The 23,502-nt window shown below is 38.7% G+C and overlaps 1 protein-coding gene across 1 annotated transcript in view; it reads right to left on the bottom strand.

Annotated features, from left to right (window-relative positions):
• Positions 1 to 4,759: 4,759 nt before the first annotated feature.
• Positions 4,760 to 23,502, bottom strand: part of LOC139728442 (uncharacterized) — a 44,211-nt gene continuing 25,468 nt past the window's right edge. The window contains exons 12-22 of the mRNA XM_071639384.1: positions 22,724 to 22,909; positions 20,570 to 20,720; positions 18,874 to 19,070; positions 13,356 to 18,002; positions 9,999 to 11,452; positions 9,223 to 9,327; positions 8,479 to 8,662; positions 7,648 to 7,781; positions 6,993 to 7,050; positions 5,037 to 5,253; positions 4,760 to 4,785 (exon numbers count right to left, since the gene is read on the bottom strand). Coding sequence (XP_071495485.1) covers positions 4,760 to 4,785; positions 5,037 to 5,253; positions 6,993 to 7,050; positions 7,648 to 7,781; positions 8,479 to 8,662; positions 9,223 to 9,327; positions 9,999 to 11,452; positions 13,356 to 18,002; positions 18,874 to 19,070; positions 20,570 to 20,720; positions 22,724 to 22,909 — 7,359 coding nt within the window. The remainder of the gene's footprint in view (positions 4,786 to 5,036; positions 5,254 to 6,992; positions 7,051 to 7,647; positions 7,782 to 8,478; positions 8,663 to 9,222; positions 9,328 to 9,998; positions 11,453 to 13,355; positions 18,003 to 18,873; positions 19,071 to 20,569; positions 20,721 to 22,723; positions 22,910 to 23,502) is intronic.

Below are 23,502 nucleotides of genomic sequence, written 5' to 3'. Positions count from 1 at the left end.
GGAGCATTTGAACACTCCTCTGACATGGGTATGGCATGGCACATTACACTCTAGGACAATGTTCAAATGACCCCTTGTCTGCACTGCCAATTAAAAGTTCACCCCACAGGGAACACAGCAAACTTGTAATATATAATATATCATATGTACGTTGTATATAATGGCAGAAACTAAATATGTATCTGGCAGCACAGGTGATTTCTTAACATTTCACTTGTCCACAAAAATCCTTTGTGAACATCAAAAAAGTCTGCGTATTGATTTACGTCATTTGAATGCAAATGTCAAATTTGACAGAAAAACTTGCGATATATGCATGCAGTGGGTTTATCCAGGTATCTTGAAATATCAACGCATCATGTAATTTGGCTTACTTACAACTAAAATGAGTAACTAAACTGATATCAATAAAAAAAAAATTACTGTTAAAACAGAAGTCACAAATGGCATATCTCACTCCCCTTCACATATGTTGGAAGAAAACAATACATACTGCAGATACATGGCAATTTCTAATCTGCACAATATGTAGCATGCAATTCATTTGACATGTTGCAAAACTGTAAATTGGCCTGAGATTCTTTTCCCCCTACTACACCCTAATTGCACAACCTATGCTCACATATTTTTAATAACAAATGAGTGAAAAATTAACTCACAAGCATCCAGTGCACAATCTACAGACATTAGATACTGAGAGCTTCAGAAAAATTCATCACTAACACCATCACCATAGAGACATACTCCTGATGCTCTGCCTTGTCACTACAGTGTGGCATTTCATGAGGTGCTCCATAATGGAAATAGTAAGATGCTATTCATTGATGACATCTGTGTCACTTCACACACACCCAAATACACTCTGACACAGACACATGCAACACATACTCACTGATAATATAAATGACAGAGGAATCAGGTTCTGCCAAAGGAACATATAGGAAATATTGTCATTTAAGTCATTACACCATGTGCTTGACAACAGTAGCATAAAAACAACAATAAAAATATGTTTTGAAGTATCAAGTAACTGGCACTATAAATTCTAACAAACATGTATTTGTGAAAATATCAGCCACAGTAGTATATAAACAGAAGAACAGACATTGACAATTCCATTTCATCAGATACCGTATATGCCGAAAATTTCACAAGGTTTTTATTTTCGCGAAATTTTGCGAATCAGGTACTATTTGCGAATCTAAAAACACGCAAAAATATTAACATCCATCCAGACATGAATGTGACGTGCACGCATACATTTCTCTGTTCAGTACTGTACCCCACAATCACAAATTTGAACTTGCGAAATTGTCGGGAAGTCCCAGTTTGCAAAAAAATTAGACTCACTAAATATATGACGTACAGAGTACATGTATCAGACATCAAATCATATTAAATGGCACAGAAAATGCAATTAAATTAAAAAAAAGACACTGTGACATGGCTCTGGTTATCTACACATCACTGATTTTTGATACACCTAATTTGACTGATGATAATATGTAGAGAGAGTTTGATTGTGGACATAGAAATTGAAAAGTAAAAGATGTTAGCTGTCCATGATACAAGTTGTTTATCTTTTATTTCAAAGAATACTACAGTCAAGTAAGTCAAGGCCTATTTCATACAATATATTCTGTATCAAATGGAATGAATACATGCACACCTCCTTAGGCTAATTATAATTTCCACACTGACAGATGCGGCAAAATTCTCTAATCTTAAAAGAATTGTCACTTAGCAACATAATATAAAAGAGATGATAAGCAGTCAACTCATCAAATTGTAGATTAAAAAAAAATAAACCTCATCTGAATAAAATTGAGGGAAGCTGAATGACGTTTGATTTACCATGATATTTACATGGCATGAGACTTTTGTATTTCACCATCTCTGCACATGGCAGTATAGAATCATGGTTGCTCATTGTTGCTGCTCTTCATCAATACAACATTCATAATCATCAAAGCACTTAAGTTTTCTTCAAGTAATCAATACACATCAGTTACAATAAATATATCTCAGTCCCAGCTTTAGACATACTGTAACCAACAGGCAATGTCCTTATTCACTACGACGTTACAAACTTCAGAAATTGCATCACTGGTCATGGAAACTCAGTACTGCTGGCTGCAGCTTTGAGGGTAATTACATTCCTCCAGTCACATGTTCTGCATCTAGTATCCTCTTTCGATGAGGAGCACAGCCGGAGAAGTTTGGAGAATTAACAGCCAAAAGCCAGGAGGTAGACAAGTAAGACATGAAGAGTAGCAGCATAGATGACAGCAAGAGATCGTGGTCTGAGTCCACCTTGAACAACTCTCGTCAGACTTCTGGAGATTAAATACATGATAATGAAGAAGAGCATTATTATTGACATTACAAGTCACAATGGTAAGTAGATTACTTGCATCACACATTCTGCTATATTTCAGAAGAGGACAAGACCTAAAGTGTTATTCAACGTGATATCCTTTCCTCTCTCTTTCCAGTGAACATAAAACAATAAACTTGCCAAAACCATTTCAGCTGTAATTGTGCCTGATATGCACAGCAATCATATCAACCAATTCCTGCTTGAGATGGACTGGATATCACACAGTCTAACTTTCAGAGGAATAAATAAAAACATGTGTGACAATATAGATTAAAAGAAATGAGTTTTAATGTATGAACAGAGCAGGCAAAATGATGATGTATGTAAAATGAAGAAAATAACGTCTTCAACAAAGGTATTGCAGAGGAAAATTCTCAAGATATAAAGATGAAAGACATAAAAACAAATGTTCTTTTCTTGATAATGTCAGGTGCATACTGCCAAGCACATGAAACAAGGATCCTTATGTTCATGAATAATGCATCAGTTTTCTGAGTGTCTGATAGGACGATACAACCAAAGTTTCGGTCAATGAATAAAAGATATATTGAGTACGGATGGAAAGCACTTCACTTTCATCTCGCAAACATTAGCGCCAAGTAAAGCAGTTCCAAGTCTCTCATACTTTCACAATCAATGACATCTCCAAAGTTATTGATGGGTCAACATGACTCTATCTACTAAGCCAATCAAAGCTCAGATAATGCAGAGCAGACATGTATAACTGTATATATGAAGCTCGGCAGTGGGGGTAGTCACTTACTGTTAGCATGCAGTGATTACAAAATAGTAACCCGGTACTCAACAGTAGTTTGCTGGTTTTGACATGGTGCTTCAATTTGACCACTGTTTGGTTTGGAACAAATATTTCCTCATTATATCCGCACAAAGTCTGCCATGTTTTTCTTCATTTTTTACTGAGAAGGAACAGTTTACCTCATCAGAAGTGGATTCTTGTGTCTGGCCTTGTTATAGCGGGACTCCCCTGAACTTAGCAAAATTCCAAGATCTGATACCATCATGCAAACATGCTGGCTTGGCTTTAAGCATCTTCAAGAATACTATCACCTAGATTTCCCAATCACCTACATGTATTTCACATCACTTACCCTCTTCCTTTGAAGCATCTCCTAAACTTGTTTGCAAATGTATTACCATGGCGAGCTGTCAAACACAGAAGAGAAATATGTTAATGCAGTGTGTATACATATTTAAGATCTCCATGCCAACTAGAAGTGTGCAAGACTGTTTCATTCATCCACATAAATGTAGAAAGGCAAGAAGCCCCTGTTTGTAATTCATTGCATGGTCTTGATCAGCACTCAACGTGGCTTTAAGGTGTATCTTTGGCCAAAAAATTAATTTGGATATGTGAAAGAGACACATTTCAGTCATCCATTGCACCATCTTTCAGAGAAAATGGGTCATTAATTAGTGAAATAATGCATCTCAAAGTTTCCAAACACACTGTGTCTGGGAGATTCAGGAACCGCTGTGGTTCTGTAACCCAGTGGAAACAACAGGGTTTGCTGTAGTCTTGCCTCCCAGACCCATTGTGTTTAGAAACTTTCAGATGCATTATTTCACTAATTAATGACCCATTTTCTCTGAAAGTTGGTGTAATGGACTCCTGAAATGTGTCTCTTTCACATATCAAAAATAATTTTTTTGGGCAAAGATACACTTTAACTGAAAGCCCCTATGATATGTACAACATAACTACACTAACATTAAATGGTAGTGTTTCATTGAAGCTAAGATTTTTTTTTACCCCAGAGAGGTACTTGTAACTCAAAATTGTCTCAAATGGTCAGTGGAGTTCGGGAGATATCATTTAAAAATATTTCAACTCTTCATGCTACAATCCGTAGACACACATGTATCTGGTGTACAACGTATGTGTCTAAATGACTAGGCCTAAGTAAGTTTCTGCTCATGAAAACTTTGCTATATGACTGAATATACAAATTTTGTAGAATCTGTTGCAAATCAAACTTGAAAAATAATTGAGTGCTTATTTCAATAAAGGGTGACATATTTCATATATTTACATAGCGTGATCTGACTGCCTACTTTGTACTATTGCAAGCACAACCCATTACATGCTTACAAAATAATAAAAATGATATTAGATTATAAACTAGAGACACACTCTGAGAGCGCAGACTTCTGCCAAGCAGCTCATTTCAACCACTGATCTTGTTCTTCCATAGAGATCAGTGATTCCTACCCATATGTATTCATGCTGAAAATTGCCCAATTTCCCAAAATAAAGCTTTTTGTTATGTCATTAATGCCAGCTGCGCGGCACCTCGCCTTAGACCAGAAACTAGAGCATGCACTCTAGTGCATGTATGAAAACCTCAAAAATACGCAGCTTCAACTCCCCAGTTCATTGACCCTACCTGCCAAAATATCAAAAATCCTTCATAAAACCATAAAAATTCCCGGATCACTTCCAAAATTTAATCATCTGTTCCTTGTGTCATTTTCAGCCTTTCCTGAAAGTTTCATGCAAGTCCATTCACAACTTTTTGAGATAGTTTGCACACGGACAAACAAATACCGGTAAGTAAACCAACAGTAATGAAAACATATCCTCCTCCCTTGGCAGAGGTAATAATGTAGAGTTTGACAGCAGCACCAGAGCACTTACTCAAGCGATGACCAGCCTTGTATGCCTTCACCATAAGTTGAGTGTCTTCATCATCTGAATCAATGTAAAGACTGTACTCCTTCCTCATTGCCATAGGGGTTGACATTGAGGAGTGATGAGGGTCAGCGGACCGCTGCTGAGCTCGTAGTCTCTCCTGCGTATGGCGTAAAGCTTCCTCAACAAAGGCCCTCTGTTCTTGCTCATACAGAAGGGATGCCTGTAGAAGGAATTAATCAATCTTTAACTACAGCAATCTCAAAAGAACTAAAAAACAAACAAACTATGTGGTGTGCAATATGTGGTGCAAATAGGTTGAGGAGGGGGGCTAAAAAGGAAGCTTTGATTTATTTATTTTTTTTTTTTTTGTGCTGTAGAGGTTCAAACATGATATCAAAATTGGGCGAAGTGCTTCTTTTAATATGTGACCGTGCATCACAAAACGAACAAAAAGTCGCACACACTGATTTTATGTGAGGACTGAAAATAGGTGAAATGGGTCAACTGAGCCTATCTTGACTTTTTCATATTTTCTGGAAGAGCAAGTCTTCTTCAACGGTGTGCTAAAATTAGGAATAATAAAACGGGCAGGAAAATGTGATTTCTTGAACATTTTTTGGCAGAACAGTGTGATTGAGTGTGTCTTTAAAGTCCTCTTTTCATTTCTTAAAAACCTTGTACACACTCTCCACTTTCATCTCCCATAACTTGTGAAAAGATGATGCTACTGCTTTGAAAGTTATCATTAATTAAGGACAGAGTATGTTTATAAGGCATGCTCAATTTCAATTTGATCTGATAATCTCTTCATTGTTGTTACTCCAGTGGTTTACATCCTGTTTTTTGTCCCATTCATCACACAGCCAGCACGGCTTGGTAAAGATTAATTGCTTGAATAGACCTGTACTTCAGAGCATCTTTTCTCAGTTCATACTTTTCCTGAGTGTGTGCTTTCTTTCCAATATTTAGAAAGGTTAGGAGAGTCCATTCGATTTGAGTTATACATCATTTTAAAGCTTAAAGTCTGCTCTTTCAGAATATGCTCTCAACTAAAATTTCATGTCTGGCAACTTTTTGTTTGTTTTGTGGTGCAGGGTCACATATGTACTTATTGAGTACAATAGTCTGTTGTTGTCATAGTAAATGCTATTCTTTATAACACTGATGATAAAAACAAAACGAAATCATAATCACTCCATAGAGTGTGTTTCAGTGAGCACTGGACCATAGCCAACAGAAATTCAAAGTTAAGATTTATTTTTTTTTCCATTTGTAGAATGTGTAGAAAGCATCACTGTTGAGTACAATGCCAGAGACTCCAACTCTCCCGCTTTCGACGGGATATCTCCCGCCGAAAGCCCATTTTTCGCAGAATCTCCCGTTCTCCCGCTTGAAACGATTTTCTTCTTATTTTCATTGCAAGTTGAAAAATAAGCCTTAGCGCGAGACAGCATCTAGAACCATAGCCCACAAGGAACTTCGTGCTCATGATGTGCGCGAAGTGCACATGAAGTTGCAGTCTCCCGTTTGCTAGGGGTTTCAGGCGGGAGAATCTCCAGATCAGAAGGTGCTTGGGGTTGGAGTCTCTGCAATGCCCAAATGATAATATTCATAAGTCCCCCCTCCTTACGATTGCTCAACAAATCACAGGTCTACCTGTAACATTTTAGTTAGCAATGATTTGTGGCACTGAGTCGAACATAAGTGCCAATGCTGATATCTCTTTTAATAGCTCTGTGTACTATCTCTTCTTAATCCTCAATTTACACCTGACTAAAGCCTTCAAAATGACATCCATCTCAATTTTTTTTTTTTTCAGAAATAGTACATTTCACTAATTCGGTAAATTTGAATTTCACAAAATGCACATACACAGACTCCTTGTAATCTACAGATAAGCTCATGGGAAAGAATTCAGCCAAGAAAACATCAATCTAAGATGAATTAAAGTACCACTACCTCCACTTGGGAAACTGTCCTGGCCAAATGTTCTCTCTCTTTCTCAGCTTCCGTCAATCTAAAAATGAAATAGAAACAAGAGGTCAGGAGGTAGATGGATGAACATTGATATCACAATGGTGGCTACCAGTGGATAGCAGCTCAGTAAGGGTTTGGTTCTTATTTTCACCAAAAGTAAACATTTAGAATAACAAATACGAATGGAACAAACAAAATGGACTCTCTTGCAGTTCAAAAAGCTGTATTAACAGGCATGAAAACATACATGTGTAATACTCTCTTAGAGCCTGGGTTTGGAAAGGGTTCACCAATATTCAGCAAAGTTAGATGCTGCCTTATGCAAGGATAGGGAGCTTTAGATTTTTGCGATGTGGATATTTAGGGGAAAAAAACCCCTGTTCTGCGCATACGCAAAATCGCTTATCAAAATTGAATTTGCATCAGCTGAGTTTTCACTACGCATTCTGGGCAATTTTTGCATCCACTTGACACACTGATCACAGGGGTGCCATTTCACTTTGTATAGGCTGCCTCTCCACGTAATCTACAGCTGCTCTGCAACACGAGGCGGGGAGTGAGGAGAACAGTCAACACAATCGTCTAAAGCCTCCACACAAATTTAAAGCTCCCTGATGTCACAGTGAAAGTAACTAACTTGTTTGTTAGAAGTGTGACTTCTTCCTCTTTGATGGTCAGAGGGGATGGTGAAGTAGGAGGAGCCATCTGGTCTTGGGTTGGAGCACTGCGCTGGACAATCACTTCTTCCTTGACCACTGGTGATTCAGCCATCTGCAGAAAGAGCAAAACAACCATTTTTTTTTTTTTCACAAAGATGAATACAACTTACATATTTTTTTATATAATTTTATGAAAGGTTTACAGAACACACACAGAACTGCACTCAACCAGCCCAGTGTACAAAGGACTTACTATGATAATTCCCAGATACAGAGGTACACCATGTGCATTGTATGAAGGTACAGGAAGTCTGGGAAAAAAATTTAAATTACAAAAAAAGTCTGAAGTGCATTAAACTGTTCCTCTTTTTGTACCAAAGACCATGCAATAAACTGACAATTTCCAACAAAAATTTGCTGTAAAGAAAGGCATCTAAATATTGCCTTCGATAATGGTCATTACTATGAAGACGAAACCAAAACTATAAATTACCAAGTCATATATTGTTGAGTTACTTTAGGTCTGGAATACTTTTTACATGAATTAATAGAATACTTTTAGCAATGAGGAAGTACAATAAAATTATGAATTAATGTAAGTTTTCTTTCTGTGACGTTGTTGTGGTAGCTCTCTTTGAAAATATGTTCACTTAATCAATCTACATATTACAATAGACTAAGCGCTTTTTTAGGTGTAGATTAAACATGCAGTCAAACTAATGGAAAGAATATTCTCATAGAGCATTTGGTATACATCACATGGCATGTTGTCATAAACACATCTATTATGATATAACATGTTGGCATACCATCATCTTGCTGACATTCCCTTGACTCTCTTCCACCTGCTGAGTGAGGGCAGCAAACTCACTCTTCAATCTGTTGATGTATTGCTCAGCATCCTTCAGATTGCGCTCCTTGTTTCTGAGGAGGACTTTTAGACTCTTGTTGTCCTCTACAAGGCCAGCTATCCTCTGTGTCAGAGTTTCACATCTACAGTGTAGGTCAAAATATAACATACAAATATGAAATATAAATACAGACATTGTCATCTGGAAATAACCAATGACTCCACAAGAAAACAACATTCCTGCAATCTTTTATGGGTTGGAAACTCTGTTAAGATGTACACTTGTAGAGCAACATACATTGTATTGCTTGCTATTGTGAGCTCAAAGTTGCACACACTGTGCATGTATGCATGATAATCTAGCTAGTCTACAACTGTACACATGTGTGCATTGCCTGATGCTTTCCTATTAGTGATGCTGTGGGCCCAATAATGTAGAAGCAATAAGTGTTGAATGTGTGCATATCATTAAAATGCACAATCAGAGTCATGCACAGATATTACATACTCAATAAATTCCATAAAAGCCATTCATTCTTTCTTGGTTTTCTCAGTACAGAAATCACAGCCATGCTATATATATCTCATGGATATATCATATTATATATATAGACATCTATCCAATATGGGGATGGCGTACAACATTTCCCTGTTTATCTCATTAAGGTAAATCTATCAAATGTTGTGCCCTCTACAAACTTGCCTGAGTTCCCTCTGATGTAGGCCTTGGATAGCTCTATCCCTGTCCTCTGTAGACCGGGCCAGTTCGAGTCTTATCGTTTGCTCAGAGTCCAGCAGTTGTTGCAACCTAAAACAGCACAATCAGGAAAACAGAATAAATAAATAAGTCTTAGAAGGAGTCCTTAATATTGTCAAAGAAATTACATGGATTAATTTTTAGAGAAAACCAAAAAATAAACAAAAATATAAAGAATCACTTATTTGCTCAAAGACATGTCATGGACAATTATAATGCAATTCATTATTCATTTTAACATTCAACATCTTTGTCCTTTTACCTGTCTGCAAATTACAACAACATTTGTTTGTAAATCTGAATGCACTTCCAGATTTTGGGCTGTTTGTTTCTCTGTATTTCTTGTGGCACTTGATGCGTTGAAAACAGCAAAAATTAGAGAACTACAATGTAACCTCTATGACCTAGACAACAGCCTCATCTGCTTCTTGACATAAAGGATAAGACTTAGTGATTAAGTTCCCCAATCCCAACCACATCTACCTGTCTCAGATTCTGGAAAGAGGATAGACTTATATGAGCAAAAAAGCTATTCAAAACTTGGTTTTGAGAGAGTGACATCTTTATATCACTGCACTTCTGTACATACATTCACTTTAAGATGTTTTGATTATCATATCTGTTTGGACAGATTCAGCTCATGGAATACATAATGTATGTATTAACCATCAAACATTTCCCTGTCTACTCCTTGAGCTGTAGAAGCATACATTATGGCTTACCTCTCATCCACTGACCCCTGGCCCTGTAGTTGTTGCTCAAGTCCTTGGACACGTGCAGAGAGCACCCCAGCCTCACTCTTCAGCCCATCCCTTTCCTTGGTAATAATCTCTGCTTCAGTAAGAAGCCTAGAACACTCCTCTTGCAACCTCTCCTCTTCCTCCCGAAGACTACTGGTATCATTCAGCACATCCTCATACTGCCTTTGGAGTGACTCCATCTCTACAGCCACGGACGACTTTTCCTCCTGGAAGATCGCAAGTTGAGAAGACATCTCACTCTGGAGGCGTTGGATTTGGTCTTGTTTTCCTGCCTCCATGGCCCCAAGCCTCTGCTGCAGCTGCTTGTTTTGCTCTCGCAACTCCCTCATCTCCGAGCCAACTTCATCAATCTCTAAGTGACAGTGCTCCAGTTCATCACCAAGCTCACGATTCTCTTGGGCAAGGTTTGTCAGTTCCTGCTCCAATCTTGCCTTCTCCCCACTCAACTGTTCTGCCCCTTCATTAACACCATGCATCTCAGCAATTTCCTCCTGCAGTCTCACCACCTCCTTTCTTGCTTCATCCAAGGCATGATCCGCTGTTTGTAATTTCTCCGCTGCTTCTGTAAGGGTGTTTGCGAGCTCAGTGTTCATGACCTGCAGTGAATTTTTCTCTGTTGTTAATTTACCAATGTCCACATTGGCACTAACAACATCATCATTACTCTTCCTCAGTTCCTCAGTCATGTCTGCTACTCTCCTTTCATAGATAGCGACATCCTTCTCATATTTATCTTCCCACAACTTGTGCTGAGCCTCTAGCTCCACCTCCAGGGATTTTAACCTGGCTTTCAGCCCATCTCCTTCTTTGCCCCGTGTCTTCACCACTTCCTTCAGCTCAGCTGCTAACCTGTCACCCTTCTCTCTTGCTACCTTCAGCCCCATCCTCAACTCTTCTAACTCCACCTTGTTAACTTCATCCTCACCCACCAGTCTCTTCACCTCCCCTCGCATTTTTATGTTTTCCTCTTCTAGTTTCACCTTCTTCTTTCTCAAATCCTCCACTTCTGTCTTCAAGGCATCACAGTCTCTCCTTGTCTTATCCAGGCTTGTTCCTGATTCCTCTACAACACTCCTCAGAAGCTCATTCTCCTGCTGCAGCTCCTTGGTTTCCTTGGCAAGTCTGTCAATATTCTCTTGAAGGGATGATTTTTCAGACCAGCTCTCATCTCGAGACTGACGCAGGACTTCAACTTCCTTCTCCATGTTGCCTAATCTGTCCAGATAACTCTCCTCCTTCTTGACAATGCCCTCAGAGGCACTTTCCTTATCCTGACGAAGCTGCTCCATTTCTAATGACATCTTCCGCTTGGCCTCCTTGATTTTCTGAATCTGCTCCTTCAGCTTTTCACTTCTCTGCTCAGCTCTGGTCTTTAGGCTCTGCTCCTTTTTTAAAGCATCAGTAAGCTTGGTAAACTGCAAGAAAAAAATAATGGAAGAAAATATTTCCCTAGTCCATGCACTTTATTCTGCTTGTTTTTCCAAGAAATAAATAGAGCATACATTTGCATACTTCTTGTTACATATGTATTTTCTAAATCCTTTGATTACACATCAGCCTTCTTCATTTTTTTTTTGAGACATCCAATCACATTAATTCCAGAATGAATTCAAATAACCTTAGTAATGTGGAGAAGATAACTATCCTTTATTGCTATTGTTGCACAGAAGGCCTTATTCACAGGTAGCCTTGGTGATACAAAATATAATAGAAAATAGCTTCATGCATAATTTTACACAACATCACTGTTCCTTCACTTTCTGCAAGAACTAAGTTAGCTAGCGTCATTGAGCACTAGATGGCGCTCTCGCGCAAGTACATCGTTTTCTACACACGCAGTGCTCAACTCTTCGCGATGATCGCTAGCTGTAGCAGTTATGACAGGGTGCATTGATATCATTCTTTTCAAAAGTAATACGGCCCTATGTCAAACGACATGTTCGAATCACAAACCTGAACTACTTTTGCCTTCCTTGTACGTTGGTTTGAGTCTGCTACGAACCGCTAAGGTAGCCCGAGGAGGACGATCTGTTAGCACGCTAAGTCAAAATTTCGCACTTATTTGTCGTGACCTTGGTATATTTTGTACTTAATCCACATTGCGCAAAATATGGCAGTGTCGAAACTTAACTTTTTTCAAAATTGAAGTGTTTTCTGATTTTTTGAAAGGAAGATTTATCGACCCAAAGTAAGCCCATGTGGTAAGAACGGTACACGAAATGGACCTTGCAATGCCTGTTTCAGTGAAATTGGCTGCCCGATCGCGCAGCCCGTGGAGAGCTTCGCGGTTGCTCCCATTGGAGTCGCTATAGGTGTTGTGTGATTTACGACTGCCCGTGGACGCCGCACGGACGCCGCGCGCTGGCTCGGCGCTAGCGAGCTCTCTACTTATGAATATGATGATGGGCGAATCGAAGCCACCGCTACGACAGGCCTACGTGTACGCAAAAAGTTATTAAAATGCGAGATTTTTCCAAGAAAATGAAAAGATGGACTGATTTAAACACTGTTTATGTGTATGTTACACATCAATCTACAGATAATTGATCTCATTTCATGGTTCGGTGAAAATCTGATTTTCTTAGGATGAAGGCTAACTAAGTTAAACTTTTTAATACCAGGCAAGACTGGGGGAATTTTGTGATTGCACATTGAATGGAAGGTATTTGTGCATCAGTAGAGTCAAAACTCCTTAGATGATGGACAACTTAAAGCAGAATATAATTGTCACAAAGCATTTTTCATTTAACAGAAAACAAATACCAGATGCTTTTGACAATATGCATAAAAATAAGGCACTTTTTTTTTTTCATCTTTAAAAAAAAAAAAAAGCAAAAGGGATGTTACGGACCTGAAAAGAAAAGGGGGGGGGGGCGGAAGAATCAAACACAGAACTTAGGGCCTTCTGGTACCCTCCCAAAACATAATATTATCATAATACCAGTGCTATACCACCAATACCTCTTATGCACAGTTCAACTTATCCATCAAGCCATTAGAATGTTTTAAACTTGTTCAACATATTATGCTACCTCATGCTATTCCACATCACTACACAGACCAAATGTATTGGACAATGCAGTAAAGAAAGAGAACACATAGCTTCCAAGTCAAAGATTTGAATCAATGCTCATATTAGATCCTTACGATATCTTACACAGAGGTTTTCATTTTCTTGCTCGTGTGTCCTTGTACTACCATGTTAAGGAAAGCAATAAAAGATCTACTCGATTTATGCAACAGAGTTTTGAAGACAAAACTACTGTACCTTCTCATTATCTAATTACTAGATTTATTTTTATACATTAGATAATTTACCTCATTCCTGCTCTCCTGTAGTTCCTGTTCAATTCTGACAAGTTCTTCATTAGCTCTCTGCAGTCTCAATGCCAGCTCCTCGTTTTCCAATACTGATGTCTTTCTTTGGTCAACCTGATCTTTGAGGACAACTTCTCTCTCCATTAATCCAGCATTTTCCACACGCAGCTCCTCAAGTTTAGAGTGCATGTCAGTATTCTCTGTCTGGAGCCTTGCCATCTCCTCCATTGTGGAATTCATTTGTGCCTTCATCGCCTCTTTTTCTCTTGAGTACTCCTCAGCTGACTTTGCTTTATCACTGATGGATGCATTCTCTTCTTTCACGCACTCAAGTTCTCTTTGATATGCAACATTTTCTTCTTTCACTTTGGCTAGCTGAGCCTCTACCAATTGTAATCTCTCTACAGATGAATCACGCTCTGCTGCAAGACCTTCCACATGCTTGTTTAGTGTAGTAACAGTTTTCTCCATTTCTCCAGAATCTTCCTCAAGTTGCTGTGACTTCACTGCCAATTCCTCAGTGAGTCTCGAAACCAATTCGTCTTTTTGCACCAAACGCTCAAACAATTGCTCTTTCTCATCAGCTATTGCCCTTAATTCCTCCAGCATCTGTTCTTTCTGTTCAATGGATCTTAACAACTCCTCAACCTGCACATCTGTCTCCTTCACTTGGGTTTCAGCTTCAGCAAACCGTTTCTTCTCCATTTCTAACTCCTGTTTGAACTCACCTAGTAGTCTTTCCTTCTCGTTAGCATCATCCTCCAGTTTTTGGATGCACTCTTCCTTCATCTGACAAGTGTCCATTAGCTCTTTGATCATTCTCCTTTCATTGTCCAGCTTCTCCTCTATCAACTGATTCTTCTCCTGGGAATCCTGTAAGGATGAGTTGAGTTGATCAACTTTAGCAGTCAGCTCAGTTATTGTACTCTTGGTCACATCCCAGTCAGCCCTAAGGTTGGAAACTTCCATGTCCTTTTGAGTCAGTATTTCCTGAAGCTTTTTGAGTTCATTAGTGGCATCCCTGAGCTGGACTTCTTTATTCCTCATTTCCATGTCCTTGTCTCGGACAGTGGTATCTAGTGTTGAAATCTGAGCATTCAGTTCATCATTCTTTCTAAGCACCTCTAATAGCTCTTCATGTGACTCTTTCTCCTCAGCTTCTGAGACTGCAGCAGATTCCTTCATACTAGCCTCTTTCCTCAGGGCTGCAATTTCAGCTTCTAATTCCCTATTTTTCTGGTTGGCAGCTTCAAACTTGGATTTCACATCTTTGGCTTTGGTGAGAAGTTTTCCATATTTCAATTTTCCTTGTTCAATCTCCTTCTGTAGCTTAGCGATTTCATCTTTAACGCCATCAGACTCATCAGGAGCTGAAGTCTGTTTCCTCTCTTCAATCTTGGCAGTCTGAGAAGATAGCTCTTCCTGCAGGTTGGCAATAAGCGAATCTCTTTCCACAAAGCTCTGGTTCATGCCTTCGAGAGCTGCCTGACGCTCTGCTAAAGTGGTCTGCAAGTCTTGGATTACTTCATCCCGCTGCCTTACCTCCATATTCAGTTCATCAATCTTGGCATTCACCTCTGCTAGTTTCTGAGTTAGGACATCTGCCTGATCTTTGACGTCATCTTCTCTAGATATCATCACTTCCTTCAAGGTCTTCAGAGCCAAGTCCCTCTCTTCTAATTCTTGTCTCATCCTTCCTAGCTCTTTCTGGTATTCATTTGTTTTCTGAGTCACAATCTTCAGGTTCTCTTCTATGTCGTCCTTACTCTTAAGCCTTTCCATGAGCTCCTCTGCCTCTGTAGTTTTCTGAGCCACTGCATTTCTCAGTTGCTTTACCTCTGCAACAGCCTTTTTCAGCTTCTCACGTAGAGCATGAGCTCTGTTCTCAAGCTCAGACTTTGCAGCCACATTTTCTTCATCAGTCTGTTTTATCCGCTCATCCCGTTCTTTAATCTGCTGAATGAGCTCTGCGGTCTCCTCACTGTGGGTGGACATAGCGGTCAACTCACTCTGTAGTCTTTTTTCAGTCTCTAATGCCTGCTGGGTGAGATGTTCAATCTTGTCCCTACTGACTTTAAGATCCTCCTGTAAGGAACTCACTTCTTCTTCTTTGTCATTTAACTTCTTGATCATATCTGTTCTCCACTCATTGTTTTTGTCATCTGCCACCCTCTTATCATCCTGACTGTGGGAAAGTTCATTCTGAAGGGACTGTAGCTCTTCATTAAACAGTTGTTCTCTGTCTGCCTGCTGAATGCTAATCTTTTCCAGTGTTGCCTTCCTCTGCTCCAACTCTTCCATAACTTGTTCTTTTTCCATCTTGATATCCGTGATGGCTTCTTGAAGCTGCTTAATCTGTTGTTCCATCTCATGTGTGATGGCACCTTTCTGATTTTCTGCATGAGCTAGCTTTTCTTGCAGCATTTCAATTTCTTGTGCTGCTATCTGTTCATTTTCTATGACCTTCTGAGTGAGCTGTTCTAGAATGTCACTCTTTTCTTGTAGCTTCTGTTGCAGTGTTGTTTCATTCTTTTCTTGCTCTGCCGTCCTCCCCATTAGTTTATCAATGGCACTTGTCTTGTCAGCAAGCTCAGTTTTCATTGTCTCAAGAGTTTTCAGAAGTTCTTGTTTTTCTCCTTCATGGAGACTCTTGATGTCCATTTCTACAGTTGCTGCTTTCTGAAGAGATTCTTGAATGGCTGTTACCTCTTCCTCCTTCTGCCTTTGTTGGTTGTCAAAGACTTGTTGAGTTTGTACAATCTCCTCTTCTTTCTCCCTCAAGGCTAGATGAAGTTTCTGCATCTGTTCTTTTGCAACAGCTAGCTCTTCAGCAAGCTGAGTCTTTTCTTTTTTACTCTGACTACATCTATTCTCTGCTTGGCTCAAAGTCTCTTTCTCATCTTCGACTTGCTTTTCAAGCATTTTTAGCTGGTCTTGTAATGTTGCTTCTTTATGTAAACTGTCTTGCAGCTGTGACTCTATCTCATGCAAAGAGGTTATTCTATTTTCCTTCTCTGTGATTACATTCTGCATTTGCTGGAGAATCTCTTCATTCTTTTTCTTCTCATCTGCCTTTTCATTCATCAGATCTTCTAATTTTGAAAGTGAAGAAGTAGATTCAGCTTTGCTTTGACTCTCCAGATCTCTCAGCTTCTCAGCCATTGTGGACAACTGATTGTCTCTGTCACAAACAACAGTACGAAGACTTTCAAGTTCTTCACTGTGATTGTGATTGCTCTCTTCAGTCTCAGAAAGAGCTTTCCTCAGTCTTTTAATTTCCAGAATGCTCTCCTCATTGCCCTGTGACATTGTTTCTATCTGCGCATCCTTTTCTTTGAGCAATTCTTTAATACTATTGAGTTCTTCTGAGCACTTTTCAAAGTTTGTTTCCAACTGCCCTACATTCTCTGTAGCTTTGCTCCATCTCTCTTCTACATCCTGAATTTGTTCTTTCAAGCTAGTCAGGGATGCATCCTTTGCCTGCACAATTTCCTCTTGTTCAGCACCGTACCTGACTGCTTCATCCAGCTTCTCTCTTATTGCCATCAAGTTTGAGTCTTTAAGACCTAATGCCACCTCAAGCTGTTTCTTGTCTGTCTCAATAGAAGCAATCACCTCTTCATGGTGGATAGTTTGGTCTTTCAGTGAAGAGAGTTCTACTTCCAACTTTCTTTGGGATTCCTCCAGGTAGCTCTTTTCAGTTTGAGACAACTCAAGTTTCTTCTTCAAGTCATCGATAACATTCATAGACTCCATTTGCTGCACACTCAGCTCTTCCTCTTTCCTCCTCAACAATTCATCAGAGGATTCTGTATTTCTCTTTATCTCTCTTTCCAATGTCTCCTTTTCTTCTCTGAGATCTTCACAGATCCTTTGAGATGATTCTAACTCATTCTTCAAGTGAGCAATCTCCTGACTAAGTTTCATTTCTACATTGTTAGCCTCTTCTTTCTCTTTCTTCAAGAGTTCTTGGTAGGATGATTCCTTGTCTTGTACAAGTTTCAGGGAGGTCATGAGCTGCTCTTGTAAGGAGTTAGCATGCTCCTCCTTCTCATCTAGTTCCTCAGACAACTTTGCAAGTTTGGACTCTGACTCTTTCTCAGTGTCTTTCATCTCACTTTTTGTTTTCTCTAGATCTCTCTTCAAGTTCTCTACCACTCTTTCCTGCTCCGTCTGGCTCCTCTGATTATTCATAAGTTCTGTTTCCAGTTCTTCAATCTGACTGAGAAGTGATGACATCTTGGATTCATGTTTACGACCTTCTTCATTCTGCCCTTCTTTCAGTATTTGTACTTGTCTCTCTAATTGAGTTATCACTGTCTGCAAAGACTCAACTTTGAAATCCTTTTCAGACACTTCTGCCTCCAATGTCTCAGACTTTGAACTTGCCATCTTAGCTTTTTCTGCCAACTCTTTCAGGTCTTCATCCTTTTCTTGACAATTTTGCTGCAGCTCTGAAATTTCTTTCTCTTGTTTTTCTATTATTGCATCGATCTTGCATTTTTCAGCGGCAAAAATTGAGCTTTGGTTCTCAGCGTGTGAGTGAGCTTGTTCAAGGTCCATCTGAAGCATTTCAATGTTGGCTTCAGCTTTCAGCTTCTCCTCAGACAACTTAGCATTAGATTCTTTTAACTCACCAACAGCAGTCTGGAAGACAGAAATCAGAAACAATTCAACCTTTCAGAACACATTAAAAAACAGATGTCCTCATAGTCTCACTTAATGTTGACTCCAGGGATGTGTTAGTTGTTGCATCAACACAGGGCTATTTTCTTTTTTGCTATGTGTATAGGGGCTTAATCTGAATCTAAAATATTGTACTGTCATTGATGGCATAAAATGCCATACATGTGGGAAGCAGACTAATTTACCTTGAAAACTCAAGCTCATATGACACTTCTTAAACCATAACTGACCAATGAAATTAGTCAGACAAGTAATTACGAATAAAACTGGAGTAATTCAACTGTGGCGCAGTTGACTATTTCCGCTTCTCATGCAATCATTACATGTGCCTTAAATGTTCATGGCCCTTCACGTTAAAGTCCACTGATCTTGACCTTTGACCAATGATTGACCTTTGACCAATGATTGACCTCCATCCCTCTCTCCATTAACATTTTCTCATTCAAGGAGAGGTTTTTGGGGGCCTATAATATCCCTATCAAAAAAGACCATATGAATCCCTTGCTACTGTAAACGCCATATATTTAACGAGTTTAATTTTTCGCAAATTGGGACTTCGTGACAATTTTGCGAGTGGTTACATTCATGACTGTGGAGTACAGTGCTGAACGGAGCAATGTACAGTGTATGCATGCACTTCACATTTATGTTGGGGATCAGAGTTATTATTTTCGTGTGTCTATGAATTTGTGAATAACAAATGAATCGCAAAATTTGCGAAATAAAAACCTTGCAAAATATTAGTCTATGTAGTATCTCTTTTAGAACATAAATAAAGTAAGAGTTCTTGGGATGCTCTTCAAAAAGCCATTACTGGGCATGATCAACTCACTTCTAGCTGAGTTTTGGTATCCTGAGTCCTGGTGAGGTCAGAGGTCAGTGTCTCCACCTGTTCCTTCCAATTTGCCTGCTCCTTGAGGAGGACTTCCTTCTCCCGCTCCATCTCCACCAAGGACTGGAACTCGGTCTCCATCTTTCTCCGTTCCTTAGCCAGCTCCTCCTCCAGACAGGAGACAGATTTCTCTAGGCCTGGTAAATGAGGACATTTGCTATACTTCAAGTGCACAGATTACTGAAGGGGAGGTATATTTCATATAATTTTTATCATGTAAGATCACTAAAGACAGAGACCAGGATATGAGAACAAATAAAAGCAGACACAATCAACATATCTAGATGTGTTCCTATGAACCAGTCTCTTTCTTTAATTAACAGTATGAAGTTTTGGAGCAAATGTTAACATTCTCAACATTGCAAACAGAGGGAAACTGACCAGAAATGAATATAATTTGTAAGTGGAAAAATGAGCAAAGATTTTTCCACTAATTCTCGACATTACACAACATTCTGTGTTATAGAATGATATACAGCAATACCGGGAAATGGCTGCTAAAATTTACAATATTAGGCAACCACAATCGATATATCTACAATATATTTGTTCCCCCCCCCCCCCCCCCCCCCAGCTCAGTTGAACATTTGCAAAGACTATACTATGCATTTACATAAAATAAGCACAATCACATTACATAATATGTGACCGTGCATCACAAAACCAACAGAAAGTCGCCAGACATGGATTTTTAGTCAAGGGCAGATTCTGAAAGAGCAGACATTAAGCCTTAAAATGATGTATAACTCAATTAAAATTCACTCTCATAACCTATCCAAATATTGCAAAGAAAGCACACACTCTGGAAAAGTGTTTACTGAGAAGAGAGTCTCTGAAGTATAGTCTATTCAAGCACTAAATCTTACTAAGCCTTGTTAGCTGTGCATTGAATGGAACAAGTGCAATGAATGGGACAAAAGACAGGGTGTAAAACGCTACAGAAATGACAATGAAGGGACTATCAGATTAAGCTGCAATTAAGCATGCTCTATTAACACATTCTATCCATAATACCAACTTTCAAAGCAGTAGCATAATCCTTTCAGTTATTAGAGTTGAAAGTGAAGATTGTGTACAGGATTTCTAAGAAATGAAAAGAGGCCTCGGGGATATACCTATATATAGTCATACTATTCTACAAAAAAAAAGTGTTAATAAAACTCAAGATTGACTAGGATGACCCATTTTACTTATTTTGAATCCTCAAGTAAAATCAGGGCATGCAACTTTTGGTTGGTTTTGTGATACATGGTCACATATTATATGATCACAATTTTAATAAGCTTTGAGTATGCAGGAGCAAACCACTATCAGACCCATGGGTACCTTTTTAAAGATATCTTAGGTTGCCATTAAAGGTACTTCTTCTGCCATCTTTATAATGAGGTACATGACATACAAGGGAAACATTGTTACAAGCAAAATCATGTACCCAACTATAATATGCCAGTTTCATGAGAAAGCTCAGATTTTTCTCTTCACGAACAGCTGAAAGAACGACTATGTGCACATGTTTCTGGATTTAATGCAAATTATGGTACCTGAAAGACTAAATTTAGGAGAAATGTGAAAATAATTATGAGAGCTTGTGAGGCCTACTATCCTTGATACAAGTTTATTAAGAAAGTTGAATTACCCTCTTTCTCTTCCTCAAGTTGAACCATCTTGAGCTCCATGGAAACCTTCTCATCAGCCAAGCCTACCCTAGCTATCTCTGTGTCCTTCTGAGACTGGTTGGATTCATCCAAAGACTGCTGGAGTGAGGCAATTTTCTCCTCTTGTTCCACCTGCACATAGAAAATCATATGTAATTAGGCAAAACAGAAACAAACTGTGTGCCATCACATTTTAGTCAGTCCTAGTGATGTACATGTTGTAGTTTCTTGGAACATATGAATGTTATTTCATTTTCATATGAATGGAAAATGTAGCAACAAAAACATATCCTCACTAAAAACAAGTTGACAGTGCACATGCACACACATTGTCAACACTGAGCACAGAAAATGCCCAGAAAAAGTTCGTTTCCTGTAATATCTTTGCACTTATTCATTTATATTTTCAACACAAAAGACAATACATTTTAACAAACTTAATTAACCATGTCTATACTATCATGTATGCTAGATTATGTGCATTCATAAAATGTAAGCACACTATAAATCATAAATGCCCTGATAGAGCTACTTGTATATTTGTCCATTTCTCACATCTTTTCAAAGGAGGTAGATGTTTGAAAAACAACTGTTTGTCAATTTTCATGCACGAATAATGTGAGATGACCATAACAAAAATTCATGACACACTGTCAATATATACCCATACTCTGAATGGTCATGAGAGATTAGTGAAATATAATATTCTAAAAGAGCTAATTTTTGGAAAATTCTTGATGCCTCATGTAAAGGAGTTTAAAAGTGTCTTGACAAAAAAAAAAGGTAACTATCAAACAGGGACTCTCATAAAGCACACATGGCATACACATGTACCGATAACCTTATCACAATGTCACCACTACAAGATGTCTGCTATGTTAGGAGTGTGTAACACATGAAGTGTATAGTAGGGCATATGTTTAAATCACCAATGACCTCAATATGTTTGCTTTATAGCAGAACAGGACTTCATTACGTCCTCTCTTTAAACACATTTTTGTTGTTGTAAGTGAGAGACAATAGAAGAGAAATTTTGCTGATCAAAACTTATACAATATATCAGCTATGTATGTGCTATCACTAGAGAACTTGTCCAAGTGCTTGTGATGGCTGTAATAGGCAACAGTAATGTTTGTTTCTGGTTTTCTTGCCATATACAATGAGAACTTTGTGTTTGGGTCAAATCAGGGTACTTGCTACGCTGCTAAGGATGCTATAGACTTTTGAAGGATATTTAAAACAGAGGGTACAATACAAATACATGTACATGTTCACAGAATCTGGACAGGCTGCATGCATGAAATTATGAATAAAAACAAAATCATTGTCCAAAACACATGCATATAATCAGCATAAAGAGAGCCTATGTATCGCACTGCTAGCTATAATTACATGGTTGAAATCAAAAGAGTTACAAATGGTAAAACCTCATAAATAGAGGTACATAAGACTGAGTGCACACCTAAAGTGGACTGATTTTACAGGTGTCTTGTCATTAAAGCTCTAAGAATGGTACATGATCCCTAGTTCTTTTGACCCATGTGCTATGAGTTCAAACTAGTAATAATGCTTTTCTCTGTTCTGAAGCATGTGTAGGATATACTTTATCACAAATCAATTGCTTCATCATTATATCATAGAGTCTTAGCTATGGGTGACTACAAGCTTTTTTTTTTCAGTATCACTTTTTCTATGGATAACTTGACTTCAAAAATGTCTTTAACATCCATTAGCAACGAATGTTTATGTGTGTGTGCGTTTTCTTTTTTTTTATCAGAAGGAAACAGTCATTGCTTGTTTTCAAAGTCCACAGAAAACGTAGTGTGCAGGAAGAACCAAATGCAGGTTATATGTAATGAACAAGTCATGCTATAACATATTTCAGGTGGATATAGATTTCCAAATTAGAAATACCAGTACCTATTCTGTCTATGCAGAAGAATTTGAATGTTTAAATGTGAAAGTTATCATGATGTTAATAGATACTGACAATGCCACGGACATGTAACATGCAAACATAGAAGACAAAGGATGGTCAAACAGTGAGTTAGAGGGGAGGGGGAATGGGTGGTGGATGGGCTGATGGGGGATGCAGGAACTTTTACTGGTTCGTTGTCTTCTAATGTGTTGCTGACCATTTTGGACTGAGAAGATTTTCTATAGTCAGTGAGCTCCACCAGCCGAGATTCGACACTGACCCGCCATTTCACTTCCTGGTGGCACTTCTCTTCAGCTTCACTCAGCTTGCCCTGAAGGTCATCGACCTCCTGGCTCAGCCTGCTGATCTTGTCCTGTTCAGCCTGGTTGTGGTTGACTTGATTCTGGGAGGAACCCAACAAAGGATGTATACATCATTATGTCAGTGACAAATGTGCAAAGACCCTTTGCCGTTTCTCTCTTTGGAGAAACATCTATGAAGAGACAGAGTCTCACTTCTGTAATCTACACCTGGTGACAAAATAATTTGAGAGACAAGTGGTTGTGTGTGGCTTGAGAAGTAAGTGTCACAGCAAGCCAAGTGTTCATTCACTAGCAAAGATGTATACAATGTCGTTATGAGACAAAAAGGGTAGGCGGTACAGAAAATGGAATGACTACAGGTCTTTACATAGCTTTACCAGAGCATGGATGGAGAGACAGGAGTATAGAAGATCAGAAACAAAGAGACCTCAGAAAGGATGACCAGAAGGGGGATTATGTAATGTTACAGTGAGATGATACAGATGACATGTGATGACTTTTTCAGCTAACATACATATTAATCAAAAGGCATCAAATTAAACATGTTGTCTTGTTGGCAAACATTAGTCAGGTAAACACTCTCTAGCTTCACATGCTATGAGTTAAAACAAAAAAAAAATACAAAATTTATTGTAATAAATCATATTTTACAACATATTCTATCAATTCTTCA

Source organism: Diadema antillarum, unplaced genomic scaffold (assembly GCF_040938485.1).
Source record: "Diadema antillarum isolate AM-2024a unplaced genomic scaffold, OU_Dant_1.0 seq00000179_RagTag, whole genome shotgun sequence".
Classification (NCBI taxonomy): domain Eukaryota; kingdom Metazoa; phylum Echinodermata; class Echinoidea; order Diadematoida; family Diadematidae; genus Diadema; species Diadema antillarum.
This window is presented reverse-complemented; position numbering and strand designations above follow the sequence as displayed.